An 18,955-nucleotide genomic window follows, 5' to 3' on the forward strand; every position below is an offset into this window, starting at 1 on the left:
AACAGCATCTTGAGATGTTGTTTAACTCTTATTAAGCTGTCAGTTTCTTCCCCACAACCTCCACAGACTGGTGTACTTCAAACTACATCATCCAATGTGTCCTTTTTTATCATTATGATAAAGGGATGTATTTTTAAGGAAAGTTTGCTACTATTTCAAGCATGTCAAATGACCACACAGAAGTGCCTTATTTTTGTGTTTCAACTGTGTCTGTTTTTGGCCATTATTGAAGGAACATTCTGCTTTTGTAAGAGGTTTAAGACTATTTAAGGGAAATCTACAAACCTTGGTGCCAAGGGATATTTTTTTTCTTTTTTTTTTCTTAGATTGACTGCCACAGGGTTCATATGTTTATGGTTTCAAGTGGCTGCAAGTATGGCTTCGTATATAAAGAAGGAATAAAGATAATTTGCCAGTACCGCCTGACTGGCTCCTGTAGGATTTTCGAGCGAGATCGTTGCCAGTGCCCCTGGACTGGCTTGTGCGGGTGGCACATAAAAGACACCATTTCGAGCGTGGCCGTTTTCGTGCAGGTGACACGTAAAAGCACCCACTACACTCTCTGAGTGGTTGGCGTTAGGAAGGGCATCCAGCTGTAGAAACTCTGCCAAATCAGACTGGAGCCTGGTGTTGCCATCCGGTTTCACCAGTCCTCAGTCAAATCGTCCAACCCATGCTAGCATGGAAAGCGGACGTTAAACGATGATGATGATGATGATGATGATGATAGTCAGGAACAAACAGATTGTAATGAAGTGCCTTCTTTTGATGTTACATTGATTAACCATTTTCAATCCAGCTTCGCCTTACTGGCACTTGTGCCGTTGGCATGTGAATAAAACATTGGACTGACTCCTGTGCAGGTGGCATGTAAAGAAACACCATTTGAGCATGGCCGTTGCCAGTACCGCCGGACTGGCCCTCATGCCAGTGGCACGTAAAAAGCACCCACTACACTCTCTGAGTTGTTGGCATTAGGAAGGGCATCCAGCTGTAGAAACTCTGCCAAATCAGATTGGAGTCTGGTGTAGCCATCTGGTTCGCCAGTCCCCAGTCAAATCGTCCAACCCATGCCAGCATAGAAAGTGGACGTTAAATGATAAATGATGATGAGTCCAATCCACTTGAGAACAACTTTTATCTCATGACCCAAAAACTCCCTATTTTAACCCTTCTAATTCTGACCCACATGACACTGCCCCTAGGTTCTCTGATACAAACTTCCTTTTTTTAGTATGATATAAATTAAAAACCTTCCATTGAAATTTCACATTGACTTATGCTCTGAACACTAGCTTAATGATAGCTATTTTACTGACTTTATTATTTTCACAATTAACTGAAACAAAAGCAGTGTATTCCAATAGCAATATGGTAACCAGAGGGTTAAAGCGGATTTAAATTCCTTTAATTCCAAACACATTTTTGTTCCCAACACCATCTTCATTCACTCTGATAGAGCACTTTATAATCTAAACACTTCAAACCCCTGATTCTCTCCACTATGAAACACTAACAAACTTCCTACTCTCAGCTTTTCTCCTTGCTGTGCAATCCTAACATCTAGCATCTATTTTTAGCTACTTCATTATTATCTCTTACTGTTACATCTCTTCCTACCTTCTTCAAAGGCTTAACTTTTAGCTTTTCTGGCTCTTCTAGAAGTACCATCACACCACCACATCACCTCTTGTCTGGTTGGAACCTTTCTCCATCCATCTATATGGGTCATGGCTTTTGACATCTCAAAACTCCCCATTGTTATAAGTCTCTAGCTCCTCCTTATCATACATCTCAGTTAATATTTCTTCTGGCCAAAGAATCCGTTACCTTAACCCTCCACCTCCAGACTGTCTCGTGTCTCTGAAGCCACAGTCGTACAGAAGACTGACTGCAGTGCTTAATGCAGGGCCTGGTTGCGTTGAACAAAATATGGGGGATCAGAAGAGGAAAGATTAGTGAAATGAAAGTGCCTGAGTGACAGGAAAGGCAGAGGGTGAGGTGGCACGTCTGTGGGGCCCCCTGGTGGAGTGTTTTTGTGTTCACTGATCTCTAGTCTTTCTCAAACATTCTTACATTCTTCACTGGGAAGTCAATTAATATTCACATCCAGTTGCCTATCCCGTTTCCTGGTGACGGTGAGTACGAAGCATATCTAACTTGCAATGTCTTCCTGATTGCTAGGTTATCAAGTGCCAGGCCTGTTTCCTGAGGTTAGCATTGCAAATGGTCAGCTCGCTTGTATTACAGAGCTTCTTGTGCTGTGGCCACCCTTTTCGTTTCTCATACTTTATCCTTAAATCTTAGTCCTGGTCATTGTATTTATGATCATTTCCATTTGAGCCTGATATGCCCTTCCTGTTGCCAACCATTTTTGCAGCTTTGTCCAACCCATGCTAGCATGGAAAGCGGACGTTAAATGATGATGATGATGATGATGATGGGTGCATTTTGTTATGCTGCTACAAGCCCTGCTGTGAAGGTTGTTTTTGTCAGGGCCAAAGTATTTTGCTGAACCACTAAGTTATGCAGACATGGCGAAACCAACACTGGTTGTCAATTAGTTGGAAGGGGACAAACACCAAACACACGCACATGCACACACAGGGTTTCCACACTGTTTCTGTCCGCCAATTCCCTCACAAGGTATTGGTCACCCTGAGATTATAGTAGACAATGTTTTCCCAAAGTGCCACCTAGTGGAACTGAACCTGGAAGCATGTTGTAATGTGAGGTTCTTGACCACACAGCCATGCCTGTGCGTGCATGCATGTATGTATGTATGTATGTATGTATACACATATGCATACAAAGAGAGAGAGAGAGAGTTTGTTCAAAGTGAGTAAGGGCATTTATATTTTAGTTGGCGGTAAACGGGGATTTCAGTTGCGTGATAAGAAGCTTGCTTCCCAACCACATGATTCCGGGTTCAGTCCCACTGTGTGGCATCTTGGGCAAGTGTCTCCTACTATAGCCTTGGGCCAACCAAAACCTTGTGAGTGAATTTGGTAGACGGAAACTGAAAGAAGCCCATCATAGGTATATGTGTGTGTGTGTCTGTGTTTGTCCCCCACCATTGCCTGACGACCAATGTTGGTGTGTTTACATCCCCATAACTTAGCACTTCAGCAATGGTGACTGATAGAATAAGTATTAGGCTTAGAAAGAATAAGTCCTGGGGGTGGGTCGATTTGTTCGACTAAAGGTGGTGTTCCAGCATGGCCGCAGTCAAATGACTGAAACAAGTAAGAGAGTAATAGTTTAGTTTAGTTTTGTCCATTGGTCAGCTGTACAAGTCAGTGGGTTGGAAACTCTGCTACCTGCTCATGTGAATTATTGAACTAACCCATGTTTAAGCCTTATGTAATTCGTGTTTTATCTGGTTCAAGTTTACATACACACACAGACACACACACACACACACACACACACACACACACACACACACACACACACACACACAAACTGATAAAAACCTTTTTAAATCAACCATTTCCTCCTAATCTTTTTTGTTTTCCTATTTCTGTATTCATTTCTTCATATTTCACTCTCTCGCCATTGTCAATGCTTTCTCTATTTCTTTTGTCTGTTAATCTGTAATTTTGTCACCTTTGCAGCCCAGCAGAGCTGCAGTTCTACACAAGCATAGCATCGGTAGTTGTGCAAATTCCTGCTTGTTTCCTCATGATGGACATCACACATGCCAAGGACACCCTCGACTACACAATGTTCTTTGCACTCATCACTAATGGTATCTTTTTCCATTTCCAAAGTATCACAGCATATGTCCTCATGGGCTATATATCACCAGTTACCCACAGGTCAGTGATTCAGATTCTACATTCATCATTATTTCTAAATGAAATTGTTGGGTTGGTGGGGTGGATACTCAAATGACAGAATCAGTAGAGCATCATTGGACCCAGCTCTCTTTACATTGAAATCTAGTCCGGGACTCCTCTCCTTTTCATCCTTCCAATGTTGAAGGAACAATACAGTAATTAAGTAGAGAAACTGACGTAATTGACTGAACTCGTGCTCCAGAATTTCTCGCCTTCTGCCTATTTTAGAAATAAATGTTTTTATTTGCATTAATAATGTTAACTATGGCAAAGTGGCAATCTGGCAGAATTGTTAGCTCACTGGCTAAAATGCTCAGCGATGTTTCATCTGCCACTACAATCTGAATTCAAATTCTACCACGGTCGACTTGGTAGGTAGGAATTGAAGGAAGCCCATTGTGTGTGTGTGTGTGTATGTACATGCGTGATGTGTCACTGTCATACAGGCACAGTCATTCAATTTGAATGTTCCACGTAAACATGTGGGGGTGGGGATATTACTTTACTTGGAAACAGGTGAGAGTTGATGACAGGAAAGACATCCAGCCATAGAAAATCTGCCTCAGTGAATTTCATCTAACCCATGCAAGCATGGAAAAGTGGACATTAAAACGATGATGATGTTAATGTGTTATAGCTTGAGGAAATGGTATCATTGTTTAAATATTGTCTCTTCACTCTTCAAACATAGAAGACAATGAAACGAGAGCCATTAGACAAGAAAAACATGTCAGAACCAGAGGAGAGGACCTGATTATCACCTGTGCAGGTGTCTTCTGGACTAGAGTGATTGGTTGGGTGGGGGACATTGATGTTTCGTTTGAAAAATCTGCTGGCTGATGTCTGTTGGAACAGACTGGGTTGGAAAGTGAATTTCCAAAGTCCTGAGGAGAAAGGAGAGAGGGAGGTGAGTGAGCTACAGTGAGAGTGATAGGATGAGGAGAGATTGTATCACATGGGACTAGATAGAGGTGGTAGGAGTGACATACAGGAGAGAGGGGGGGTTGTGTCAGGCAGGGATGATAGGAGGAGGAAGAGGAAAGGCTGTGTCTGGTAGGAGTGACAGGAAGGGGATGGGGTGTTGTGTCAGGTGAGAGTGACAGAGAGGAGAGAGTGGGGTGCTGTGTCAGGTAGGGATGAACAGCGGGTGGAGGGGCTGTTAGGTAAGAGTGAAGGGGAGGAGGGGGCTGTCTTGTAGGAGTGATGGGAAGGAGATGGGGGTGTTATGTCAGGTAAAGGTGACAGGGAGAGGAGTGAGGGGGTGTTGTATCAGGGAGAGGAGTAAGGTGGGGTGCTGTATCAGGTAGGAGTGAGCAGTACAAGTATGAAGTTAGCTACTTGAGAGGGGGGGGGAGAAGACATGTGTGAGTGTGTGATTGCAGCTCCTTATTGATCAGCTAATCATTGTCATTTAGTTGACTGCTTTCTCATGGATGTTGTTTGTTATGTCTGTGTGTGCAGTTGCAGTACTATGCAATGTCTGCAGCTGTAGCAGCAACACTTACTGTGTGTGCAGTAGGAGCACTGCACCATACCTGTGCATGTTTGCATTAGCAGCATCTTGCCATGTTTGCTTGTACAACAGTAGCATTATTGTATCTGTTTCTGGTGTGCAACACCATGGCATGTATGTATGTGTGCAGCACATTACGTACAGCATTGTTGTGTGTGTGTGTGTGTGCATGCACATGCAGCTGCAAGAAACATACCATATCTATGTATGTCTGCATTTGTAAAAGTTCCAGAAGACAGAATTTAGTATGTTTGTTATGCACAAGTTAATTAATAATGAAGGTTGGACTAATTGAAACAAATCTAAAAATAACAAATTCTCATATTAGCACAAAAAGTGACGGAATCTGTTTCAAGGAATTTAGTCAAACTGATTCTTCAGTACTCATCTTGTCTCATGTTTTGTGGAGCCTGGGAGTGTGAGAGGTAAAGTCGACTTCAGTAAGATTTGAACTCCAGGCTGTAACTAGTTTAAGCATTTTTACAGTCCACCACCTTTGAGATCATCATCATCATCATCATCATCATTTTAATGTCCACTTTTCCGCCTTTGCATGGGTCAGATGGAATTTGTTGAAGCAGATTTTCTATTACCGGATGCCCTTCCTGTCACCAACCCATACCTGTTTCCAACCAAGGTAATATTTCCTACTGGTCAGGCATGTTTTTCGTGGGGGACTGGAAATGGACAATATTGGTCATATGACTGTGATGGTCATTTATGACCATCATGTGATGTCTAGAGAAACACACATACAGTGGACTTCAATTTCTGGTTACTATCTCCACTCACAGGGCTTTGGTCAGCCTGAGGCTGTAGTATGAAATTCTTGCCCACAGTGCCACACAGTGGGACTGAATCTAAAACCACATGGTCGGGAGGCAATCTTTTTAACCAAACATCTACATCTATGCCTATAAATAACCATTTTTAACAGATACAAAAATCGACTAAGAACATAAGGGGATGTAACTAGACTTACTACAAAACCTTTTATCCAGTACTCTGCCCCTCTGCCACATACATAGGTAATGAAACGTCTGACCCATGTTGGGCACTGGGAAAAGTCAAAGTGTGTGTGTATATATATATCGTCATCATTTAACATCTATTTCCCATACTAGCACAGGTTGGATGGTTTGATAGGAACTGGCAAGTCAAAAGACTGCACCAATGTTTGTTTCCTTTGGCATGGCTGGATGCCCTTCCTAATGCCAACCACTTTACAGTGTGTGTGTGTGTATTTTTGAATTATGCAATAGAAGCAGCTCTATAGTAAAAAAATTTTTATCAATATAACATAATATAGGTGTGTCACTGAAAAGCGAGGAGCTGCAGTTTTTGTCTGGGGAAAAATCCCTTTATAGACATACTGTGTTAGAAAACACAATATACTTCAGAGCCAAGCAAAACAAAATCACCCTTGTTGTGTGTGTGTACACCTACCTACCTACCTTGGTCAGTTGATGGTAATCCAGAAGACAATGAGTTCAGTGCATAATAGCATAGATAACTGATGTTAAATGAGCTGACAAAGGTAAGACTCTGTAGTCACCTGACCTGCTTTAAATAGCAGTGATATTTCCCTCAAATCTCTCGCTATCTTCTTGAAAAAGGAACAACACATTTGAAAATGTAGTTGTAGATCATCCTCAACATTTAATGTCAGCTTCCATGCTGGCCTGTGTTGGATGGTTTGATATGATTTGATGAATTGGAGGCCAGAATCATGCTCCAGTGCCTGTTTTGGCAAGGTTTGTACAGCTGGATGTGCTTAATGCCAACCTCTTTACAGAGTGTACCAAGTGCTTTTTTTCATGACTCCAGCACTGGTGATGATAATCTTGTATCTTGCAAGGCTAAAGGCTTAAAGTAGCCCCTATAACTGAGAGAGAATGTGTGACAATTGTAGGTGAGTGAACGAGGAGGGGTGGTAGGTAAGGGGAGAGGATAGGGAAGTATGGCAGAGATAAACATACATTGCAAAATAAATGTATAATATTGTTAGAAATGATATTTTTGCCAGCATGGCTGGTCAAGACTAGTGGATGTTAATGACTAACAGTTGAGAGAAAGAGACAAGTTTGTCACTGCTATTTTCTTGTATACACTTTGTTGACACTGGCTCAGTTCATTTAGGTAACATAGTGTAGTGTGTCCCTCACCAGGACACTTTTAACTATCCAGTGAGTGATTACCATAATCACTCACAGGAAAAAAAATTCAATAGAAATAATCCTACTGGGCTGTCATGGATTAGATGAGTCTGTCTCTGTCCTTTGACACAGAAAATCACCAATTGCTGTTGTTGTGTATATATGTATGGAGAGAGAGAGAGAGAAAGAGAGAATCCAGCATTCACAGCTTCATGTCTAAGCTTGCATGTCAGCTTTTAGGGAAACTGTGTGAGCAGCCAAAAATTGTGTCACTAGGATTTTCATTTTTTGAGCTATGAAATTTTTAATCTCTACATATGTGTGTGTGTGTAATTATATATGTATGGAACTATATATATATATATATATATATATATATATGTGTGTGTGTGTGTGTGTAATTATTTATATGTATATTTATGCATCTGTGTGTGGGTCATGTGTTGTGAATGGAGACAACTGTGTGAAAAAGTGCCACACCTTAGCAGTTGAGGGAACCTGTGGAAGAGGTAGACTCAGGAAGACTTGGGATGAGGTGGTGAAGCACGACCTTCGAACATTGGGCCTTACCGAGGCAATGACAAGTGACTGAGACCTTTGGAGATATGCTGTGCTTGAGAAGAGCCGGCAAGCCAAGTGAGACCATAGCCCATGGCCTATGCCACTGCTGCGTAACCAGCCCCTTTAAGGGCACCCTTCAGTCGTTGGGCAATAAACTGCGCTTGCAAGGACCTGTTGGGGCCAGCGAAGTCATTGTCGTAGATGATGACAGTACCACCTGATTGGTACCCATACCAGTGGAACATTAAAAGCACCATTTAAGCATGACATTACCAGGGCTGCCTGACTGGCTCCCATGCCAGTGGCACGTAAAAAGCACCATTAGAGCGTGGTTGTTGCCAGTGACACCTGACTGGTCCTTGTGCCGGTGGCACATAAAAGCACCCACTACACTCTTGGAGTGATTGGCATTAGGAAGGTCATCCAGCTGTAGAAACTTTGCCAGATCAGATTGGAGCCTGATGCAGCCTTCTGGCTCGCCAGCATGGAAAGCAGATGTTAAATGATGATGATGTGTGTGTGTAATTATATATATAATCTGTAGAATTTAAAATTTCACAACTCAATTACTGAAATGTAGATATAGATAGATAGATAGATACAGAAAAAGATGCACAGAGCTAAATCATGTATATGATTATATATATATATATATATATATATATTTAACACATGTTTGTAATATACTCATATTTGCTTGTTTCTTTCTTTTCATTTCAGTGTTGCAAATACAGTGAAACGTGCTTTCCTTATATGGCTTTCTGTGATAGTATTTGGTAATCCAGTAACTTTACTCAGTGCCCTTGGAACTGTCACTGTAACTGTTGGGGTACTGTGTTATACTAAGGCTAAAGATTATGATAAAAACATCGTGCTAAAGGCACATTATGCTGTGAAGTCACCTGATACATTGGACAAAATTATCTAAAGTTGCCTCAAGATGGAATCTCAGATTTGGTTATTAAAAAAAAAAAATACATATATATATACATATGCATATATATATACATATATAAATAACAGAAACAGAAACTTAACTTTTCTTCACCACAGGCAACTGCATTGATTAAAAAACAAGAACAACAAAGGAACAAAAATAAAACATGTGTCTGTGATAAGCAAGTCACACGAGGAGATGGTGTGTTGTCACTGATGTATATAAATATGTGCCTGAAAGTGTAGCACCTGCTTGCTGCATCTTTTCAGACTGTTCTCTTTTGGCCCCTCTTGCTCTCTTTCTTTGACCGCTGACGTAGCAGCCGTCCAGTAAAGAAGTTGGTGGGGTCAGACAGGCCATCATTCTTCAATTTTTTTTTTTTATTCAATTTTTATTTCGTTCTTTTCTTTTACATATTATTATTGTTATTATTATTATTTCTATTATGTGGAAGAGAATCATTAGAGTTTCAGAAGAAATGCTATTTGCAGCATTTCTTCCAACTCTTTGCGTTCTGCGTTCAAATCCGGCCAAGGTCAACTTTGCCTTTCATACTTTCGGGGTCAGTAAAATAAGTACCAGTGAGGTACTGAGGTTGATGAAATTGACTTCCCCCCCCCCCCTCAAAATTGCTGGCCCAGTGCCAAAACTAGAAAGAATTATCATCATTATTTTAAGGCGGCAAGCTGGAAGAATCATTTGCATGCCGGGTGAAATGCTTAACAGCATTTCATCCATCTCCATGTTCTAAGTTCAAATTCTGCCGGGGTCAGCTTTGCCTTTCATCCTTTTGGGGTTGATAAAATAAGTACCATTTGAGCACTAGGGTCAACATAATCAACTTACTTGCCCTCCCCCAGAATTGCTGGCCTTGTGCTAAAATTTGAAATCATTATTATTATTAGGAGGTGAATTGGCAGAATTGTTAGACCATCAGAAAAAAAAATGCCTTGCATTATTTCTTGATCTGTATGTTCTGAGCTCAAACCCCACCGAGGTCAACTCTGCCTTTCATCCATTTGAGGTTGACAAAATAAAGTACCAGCTACGTAATGTTGTTGATGATATTGACTTACCCTGTCCCCTCCAAATGTTTGGCATTGTGCCTAAATCAGAAATTACTACTGTAAGGAGGTGGTAGACAAGGGGTTGACAGAAACGAGAGAACATCAGACAAAAATGCCTTCCGGTATTTTTCTGGTCCTTTACTTTTTGAATTCAAATCCTGCCATGATTAATTTTGCCTTTTTCATCCTTCTGGGGTCAGTTAAATTAAGTACCAGCTAAGTCCCCTCCACCAGAATTTCTGAATCTGCAATAGTATCAGAAATTATTATTATTAAGGCATGAGCTGGCAGAATCATTAGAATGCCAAAATGGCATTTCTTCTGGTTTTACGTTTGAAATTCCATCAAGGTTGACTTTGCCTTTCATCCTTTCAGGGTTGATAAGATAAGTACCAGTTGAGCACTGGGGTCAATTCAATCAACTTGCCCCCTTCCAACCAAAATTTTAGGCCTTGTGCTTTTAGTAGAAAGGATTATTATTATTATTATTATTATTATTATTATTTTCATGACAAAAGAAGGCTGACCAATATATCATCCATTAATATCATATTTTTAAAGCTTTTGGAACAGGTGTTTTTTTTTTTTTTGTTTTTATATTTTGAGGGATGGGGGATGACGGGGTAAGATCTCTCAGGGACCCTTCCCCATTGATCATACATCTTCCCTACTTTTAAGACTTTTATACGTTTTTTTTTTTTTCTCTTTAAATAATGGTGGTGTATTGGAATGAATACTTAATATCTCGTATCTCCCTTTAATTAGGTTGCATTACAGAGTTTTTTTTTCTGTTTCTGTTAGGTTAACAGAACCCTACTTCCAAGTTAAATAAAAGCTGGTTAAAAAATAATATAATGAAAAACTAACAACAGGGAAAAAACATATATCAGAAAAAAAATAAATAAAACCACACTGTATAATAAGTAAAGATATTTTGTTTCTGTTAACTGGGGACTTCCTCTACATTCTATGAATGGTTTGTACAACACTGGAATAAAGAGCTTGTGGGGAGGGTGAACTTTGTATGCAACCATTGGTACTAGTTTTCAAATTCCTCTAAACTGCTCCCCCTCTTTTTCACACACACACACACACACACACACACACAAACACTTAGTAACTTATGAGGTTTAACACGATACTATTTGGCTGTGTAAACCCTCAAATTTTGGATGCAGACCTGTTTCAAAGGAAGCCAAAGCAATACTTATTCTGGTCCATATTTGCAGAGAACTCTAACAATATTCTAGAAACTTTGAATCTGTGCAAAGAATGGTATGTAAAAAAAAAATAAGGAAAAAACAAAAAAAAATGAGAAATTCTTCAGTTTGTTTATTTCTTTATTTATATACATATATTTATTTCTTCATTTATATATTTATATTTTTTCTGTTGCACCTCCCATCTCTTCACCACCACCACTGCCATCAAATGCAATTTTTAATGAGGGAGCTGCCTTGCAGATGCCTAACCTGCTAGGAAGAGCAGCTAAGTCTCCTTCAAATCATACCATGCCATCTGAAAAGAGAAAGGACACATTGGATGATGCTGACCTGCAGTTAAACAACAATGTATATTCATGAACTGTTGGAGTTAACCTGATATTTGAGACCACCACAAAACAAGAATGGTCTTTCTGATGCAAGTGTCCATACAGTTTCCATCTCCCCAATTTTATTCCCAAGGGTTTTGGCCAGATCACTAGTATGTTAGAAGTCACTGCCACCCAAGATGTAGTACAGAGAAATTGACTCTGGAATTGAACTTTTTAACCACATGGCCATATAAACTCCACCAAGTTGACATATCCTACATACGTTTTTCATAAAGCCAAGGCTTCATTTAAATTATAACTGCAGAGTAGGTGCTTTAAAAGGCAGTATTTGTATTGCTAATGAAATTGAAGAAAGTATGAATGTCATAGCTGCTCATTCCTTCTCCATGATTCAATGTGAGGTATTATGGTGGTGGATTACTGTTGCTCAATAATGAGGATTCAGATGTTGGATCAATGGAATCAACTGCTCCTGGATTAATATGTAAGTACCTGAGCTTTCCAGACACCCGTAGTCTGTTGTAGTCCAAGAAAGACTGTTCTTCAATTTCTTGCTGACCAACCTGCACAAATGATTTGTTTATAGTGGTCAAATGTGCTGTGCCTGTACAGGTGCACTTTGACATCTGTATATGTTCCATGTGTCAGATGTCATAAAGTGATTGTAGAGCAACACAATGTCATTGCCTGGTCTGGGAATTTCGCAACCATGAGTTTAATAACCCATCCCTTGGGCCACAAAGCTATGCTTTTCAAATATAGGAACAATCCAACTGATGGGTTTTTGTTAAATTTTTCTGTCTACACAATTTCAGTCACAAGGGCCAGGTCAGACTGGGGTTAAAGAAATTTGCCTGAGATACGATGCTGTGGGATTGAGCTTGTGGTTGCAAACTTCTTAACTGTTCGGCAACGAGGGTTTAGTTCAATCAGCTGAATAATCTGTTTCTGAAATAATGTCTAAGGGACAGACACTGGAGCACATACACACAGTTATCTTTTAAAAAGAAAGAAAGAAAGAACAGATTTTATGCTTAAGGGAGACAACTTTTACTGTCCTATTGTTCATGTCAGCTGCCTTCATATCCCCGGTCAGTAGAGCAGGGGTTGCCTGGACAGTTTCACAGGATTTCCGTTATAGAGTGCCGTTTTTAAAACACTGACTATGCTCTCATCTTTTGCTGAGGTTAGTTTCCTAAAACATTTTAAACAAGGTACATATGTTTGTAGGTATGTGTGTATGTGTACCATCGTAGTCGTTTAACGTCCGCTTTCCATGCTGGCATGGGTTGGACGGTTTGACTGAGGCCTAGCAAGTCAGGAGGCTGCACTAAGCTCCAGTCTGATCTGGCAGAGTTTCTACAGCTGGATGCCCTTCCTAACGCCAACCACTCTGAGAGTGTAGTTGGGTGCTTTTTATGTGCCACCAGCATGAGGGCCAGTCAGGCAGTACTGGCATCACCCACACTTGAATGGTGCTTTCTACATGCCACCGGCATGGGTGCCAGTCAGGCAGTTCTGGCGTCTGCCACAACAATGACATCACTTGACTCAACAAGTCTTTGCAAGCACAGTTTATTGCCCAGTATTGAAGGGTACTTATAAATTGGCCGGTTATGCTTCACTGGCATAGGCCATGGTTACAGTATCACTTGGCTTGCTAGGTCTTCTCAAGCACAGCATATCTCCAAAGGTCTTGGTCACTCGTCATCGCCTCCATGAAGCCCAACGTTAGAAGGTTGTGCTTCACCACCTCATCGCAGGTCTTGGGTCTACCTCTTCCACAGGTTTCCTCTGTTGCTAGGGTGTAACACTTTTTCACACAGCTGTCCTCATCCATATACTAGCACAGTTGTCTCTCTTGCACACCACAACTGATGCTTCTTAGGTCCAACTTTTCTCTCAAGGTACTTGCACTCTGTCGAGTATGCACACTGACATTACCCATCCAGCAGAAATACTAGCTTCATTTCTTTCAAGGCTACACATGTCCTCAGCAGTCATGGTCCATGTTTCACTGCTATGTAGCTTGGCTGTTTGCACACATGCCTCATACAGTCTACATTTTATTGTGAGGCCCTTTCTTACCAGCAGAGGTAGGAGCTCTCTGAACTTTGCCCAGGCTATTCTTTTTCTAGTAGCTACACTCTTAGAGCATCCACCCCCACTACAGACTTGATCACCTAGGTAACGGAAGCTATCAGCTACTTCTAGTTTTTCCCCCTGGCATGTGACGGAAGCTGTGTTCTGCACATTTTCAGTGTTTATTGCCCCTGTGCATTTGCCATACACAAAAACTATCTTCCCAGATAGCCTTCCTTTGATATTGCTGCACCTCTTATGTGTCCATAGCTTATAACAAACATCACAGCCACTGCACCAAGGACCTCTGTTGTCAGGCACTCTGTGACAAGGGTGCAAGGTATGTACTACGTATAGCCAACACATTAAAATCCATGGTACCTTTAATATCCAATATGCCCAGAAAACTTTTTAACCTCTTCCCTGGCGACTTTTTTTTGAGAAAACATTTCATTTTCAGACAATCTTGCACTCTCGTCTGATGTATCCAAGCTTCTAATACATGGTTCATACTCATTGCCATCTTCTGAGCTTAACATCTGGATGTAATTTGTAAAGAAAACAGATAAAAACCGAGAATTGATGTATAAACTCGTTTGTGGGTGTTTTTGAAATTCTATGTTTTGGACGAGTTTACTAGTTGCACTCCGAAAAAGACAAATTGGGTGAAGACAAGTCATCTTTGCCAGGTACGGGGTTAAGTCAGATGGTGAAATAGGATCATGCACATAGAAATCCTCTGTTGAGTTCAACACCAGCAGCATTGAATCTACACTATAGAGGCATCCTCTATGGCCAGTTACGGTCAAAGCCTGATTAGAAAAACCAAAAGAGTTCAAAGATTATTTGAAGAAGAAAAACACCAACTCTTTAATAGTAAAGTAGTAGACATTGCCACCTGTCACACATTTCAGTGATTTCACTCACTGGTGGAAAGCTTGAAAGCCTAGAGGATAAGTGCACCCGATACTCTCAGAAGTGAGAAAAGAAGCGTATGTGCAGAGCTTCCCCCACCTAGACGTCTACAACCAAAACATTTACATGTTCCTTGTACAAGTGAAGCTACACATGAAGGAATGGAATATGCTGTCATCAAAGGGTGCACAAATAAGGAAGACTTGTCATCATCTGATGGACAACTAGAAATAGAAGCTATCATATTAAGAATGTGTAGGTGGTGAGATGGCAGAAGCGTCAGCATGCTGGGCCAAAATGCTCAGTGGTATTTTGACTGTCTTTACAGTCTGAATTCAAATTCTGCTGAGGTTGACTTTGCCTTTCATCCTTTTGGGGTTGATAAATTAAGTACCAGTTGTGTACTGGGGTCAATCTAATCGACTGGCCCCCTCCCCCAAAATTTCAGGCCTTGTGTCTATACTATAACGGATTATATGACGAATGTGTGTGTGTACGAGTTAACATTATGTGTGTGTATGTATGAGTTTTATATCAAAATATTCCTACCTTTGTTCTCTTTAGAGTGGTCACACTTTTGAGGTTCTCTTGAGACTGTTCTCCTCTATTTTATTATTTCTTGAAGGCAGTGAGCTGGCACAATCGTTAGCATGCCGGGTGAATTGCTTAGCGGCATTTCGTCTGCCGCTGCTTTCTGAGTTCAAATTCCGCCAAGATCAACTTTGCCTTTCATCCTTTCAGGGTCAATAAAATAAGTACCAGTTATGCACTGGGGTCAATGTAATCAACTAACCCCCTTCCCCAAAACATTTTCAAGGTTTTGTGCTTAGAGTAGAAATAATTACACTATTTCTTTGATTGCCATTCCATGTAACCATCCTACTTTTTATGTCCTGGATACTGTTTAATATGGTAAGATGGGATTCAGGACAGCGAGATTTCCCAGTTAATCTATTCAAAGTGAACAACTACAGAGAGGCTTTGTTGATTGCTTGACGCAGTTGGGTAAGATGTGGTAGTTATTCACAACAGTTTCTTAACCAGAAATATTTCATTCCACAACATACAATGTTAGTCAATAGAGTCATCAGGAACCGATGACCTGAGGCTAAACCAGCTTCTGCTTTGGAAGGCCAATATTTTTTTTGTCAAAGTTGTTGAACGGTCATGGAGAGCTTGTGGCCTGAGTGACTTTATGAATGGCATACCGAATGAAAAATTACCTTGAATTTCTTTATAGTGTGGCCTGCCAAACGAGGAGCAGTGTCTCATGTGGCCTGCTTCTCAAAAAGGGTTGCTCATGTCTGTTGCAGATCCTACTCAGAATCTATCCCAGTAGAACCACTTCACCAGTAAGAATTCAGAATGTCATTACTCTCAGATACTCTACTCCACTGCTTCTTTCTACTTCTTGAAGAATTCTGGAGATGTGGAAATGTACTTTCAAAATCTGGGAGTTAAAATATTGACCTGAAGAAATGAAAATAAAAAAGTTAAAGAGTCAAAATTACAAAATTAATTTATTATAAAATATGTGAATGACAAAACAGAAGATGGGGAAAAAAAAACAACATACAAATGAAGAGAAATTTTACATATTTATTTACTTTAATAATATTTTGGTAAATGTAAAAAGTCATTTTTCAGCAACACTGATGTCACAAAAAGATAAAGGCTTTTATGTATATATCTCCTTTCTTTTCCTCAGAATCACTTTAGCATGTTTTCAACAACTGTTAATTATGATCAAATTAAATAATGATATTAAAAAGATGACTTTTCTTCTCAATATAAGTTTGGAGACAGAAAGCAAAATTACTACACAAGACCAATTATTTTATTTAATTTTTTTTTAATTGATTTTCTTTTTTTTTTTGTGTGTGTGTGTGTTTGTGTGTGTTCCATTTCAAAAAGGTTTTTGAAAACAAGTTTCTCACAGCTGGTCATAAGTCTATAATACTTGTGTGAAGTAAAGAATTTTTCAAGAACCAACACATCTTAAAGAGTTTCATCCACTGAACAGAGCCTTTTTTTTTTTCTTTTCTTTTTTGGTAAACAGAAGATGCAGAGTTACCTGCTTCACAGCTGACTTAATTTACTTAGTAAATCAGAATTGTTCCCACGTATCAGGTGGACAGAATAGTAGTAGTAGTAGTAGTAGTAGTAGTAGTGATGGTGTTGATGGTAGTGGTGGTGATAAGAAAATTATAAGTTTTTTAAAGTTCACTAACCAAAGTTTAGAGAGTTCAAAGTAAAATTTTTTTAAAGAACTAGATTATTATTAATATTATCATTATTACTATTATTATTAGTAGCTGTTACTCATATCATAGTTTTGATGTCAAAACACATTAAATCAAGCAGTTAAAAACAGAACATACAGAGTAAACGAGGAATTACAAAAAAAAAAAAAAAATGAAACAGCAACAATGATTAGGAAAATATTGTAACCATAGAAATTTATTAAGTAATAATAATAATAAGTGAAAACAAACAAAACATTTAATTTCAATAAGCGTTTTGATTTGTTTCGTAATTGTTTTGTGTTTCAACAGTTAACATATAGAGTCTATAACAAATTTTAATACTTTGAATAGCCGCAAAATTGGTTAAATCAGCTTAATTCACATATTATTATTATTATTATTATTATTGTTATTATGAACAGGTTTAACTGTACTGGTACAAACACTTCAGCAGCAGCAATAGTAGGAGGTATTCATTAAAAGACAAATTCATATAACAATATACCACCGCTTCCTTCAATGGAGGAATGAAGACATTTCCAAATAACCTAACTCTGAAAGTTGCCAAATATAAAGAACCCATATTTTCATAGGTATCCATTAAAGAAAACTGTTTTCACTTCTAAAGACAAGTATTTATACTGATTCCTAACATTGGCAAAAAGCCACAGATTTTTTGTGCAGAGAGGGTAAGGTGATTAAATTGACAGTGCTTGACTGGTATTTAGTATATTCACCCCATAAAAATGAAAGGCAAAAATTGACCCTGACATGATTTGAACACAGAATTTAAAGGGATGTAACTAAATACTACAAGGCATTTTTTTCCACCACTCTACAGATTCTGGCAATTACTGCCCCGCTCCCACCAAAAAAAAAAAAAAATAATATTTGTTTCAAATTTTAGCACAAGGCCAGCATTTTGGGGAAAGCGGCTAAGTGGATTACATTGACCCTAGTGCTTAACTGATAATCATTTTATCAACCCCGTAAAGATGAACGATAAAGTCCCTCTCAGCAGAATTTGAACTCAGAACATAAACATGGGCAGAGTGCTTAGCAGCATTCTGCCCAGCAGGGTGACAATTCTGCCCAGCCCACTGCCTTCCCTCAAAACAATATCAATTTTAAAAACTATTCAATTCAATTCATTGTTTTTTATATAAGTCTAGATATGTACATTCATTAGCTCTAAGGTGGGATAAATTGAAATTAAATACCCACCTTCATCCACTTTAAAGAGTGAGATTGAATTTATAACGAAGCCATTTCAAGAAATTAGTTATTGTTTGGTAAATATTTTTACACTTCAGAAAAGAAAATTCAAAATGGCATCAATGTGTATGTCTCAAATTTTATTGCACCAATTAAAAAGATGATTATATATATATATATATATATATATATATACATATATATATATATATATATACATATATATATACACACACACGCATGTACACACACATGTGTGTGCATACATAAACACACACACACACAACAGATACAAACATTTTGAATGAAACCAGAACTAAAATGAAGTTAAAACCATTAAAATAAAAAAAAAAATGAAGGGAGACCATTTCAGAGTTTTGATGTTTGAGTTGTTTAGTACTGAGTTTGTTGGCCAGTGGTGGAAGTTGTGGTTGTAATTATTAAAATTACAAATGGAAAGAAAAAAAACATAAAAACAGACCATGAAATCAGCCAGTTAATGATCAGCACTTTCAAAATAATATTGAGAAATATGAAAGCCTTTCTTTTTCACAGATATACTTAGTTCTTTCTGACCCCAAAACAGGCCTGTTGTTCAATGTATAATTCCCATTGTGATAGTGATGGTGTAGGAATCTCTTGAACAAGCTTGTCACCGGCAAGTTTGCTGGAGGCAATGGGTGTTGATCCTGAATTAAAAGCTGACAATGTTTAATGGAGCCTTATATAATAAGACTGAAACATTCAGAGACGCTTAGAATTTCCCACATATTTTTCTGAATGTTTCATTTCACTTTGGACAAAGAAGTTTTTAACTGATTGATGTTTGGACATATACACACACATCAGATATGAGTAGTTGGCAA

General features: G+C 39.1%; 1 protein-coding gene and 1 long non-coding RNA gene across 9 annotated transcripts in view; one reads left to right on the forward strand and one right to left on the reverse strand.

The window, feature by feature from the left end:
- Positions 1-11,398, forward strand: part of LOC106881029 (solute carrier family 35 member E2A) — a 54,335-nt gene extending 42,937 nt beyond the window's left edge. For all 8 annotated transcript variants that reach the window (XM_014931219.3, XM_089361221.1, XM_014931218.3 and 5 more), the window contains 2 exons: positions 3,618-3,821; positions 8,793-11,398. In XM_014931219.3, the coding sequence (XP_014786705.1) occupies positions 3,618-3,821; positions 8,793-9,000 (412 nt within the window). In that variant the 3' untranslated portion in view covers positions 9,001-11,398. The remainder of the gene's footprint in view (positions 1-3,617; positions 3,822-8,792) is intronic.
- On the reverse strand, positions 11,393-15,991 carry LOC128249212 (uncharacterized). Its single transcript, XR_008265331.2, has 2 exons — positions 15,852-15,991; positions 11,393-11,594 (listed from the first exon to the last, which is right to left on the reverse strand). It is a non-coding gene; the product is annotated as an uncharacterized LOC128249212 (long non-coding RNA).
- Between the last annotated feature and the right edge of the window lie 2,964 nt (positions 15,992-18,955).

This window comes from Octopus bimaculoides, chromosome 12 (genome assembly GCF_046866305.1).
Source record: "Octopus bimaculoides isolate indiv1 chromosome 12, ASM4686630v1, whole genome shotgun sequence".
Taxonomy (NCBI): Eukaryota; Metazoa; Mollusca; class Cephalopoda; order Octopoda; family Octopodidae; genus Octopus; species Octopus bimaculoides.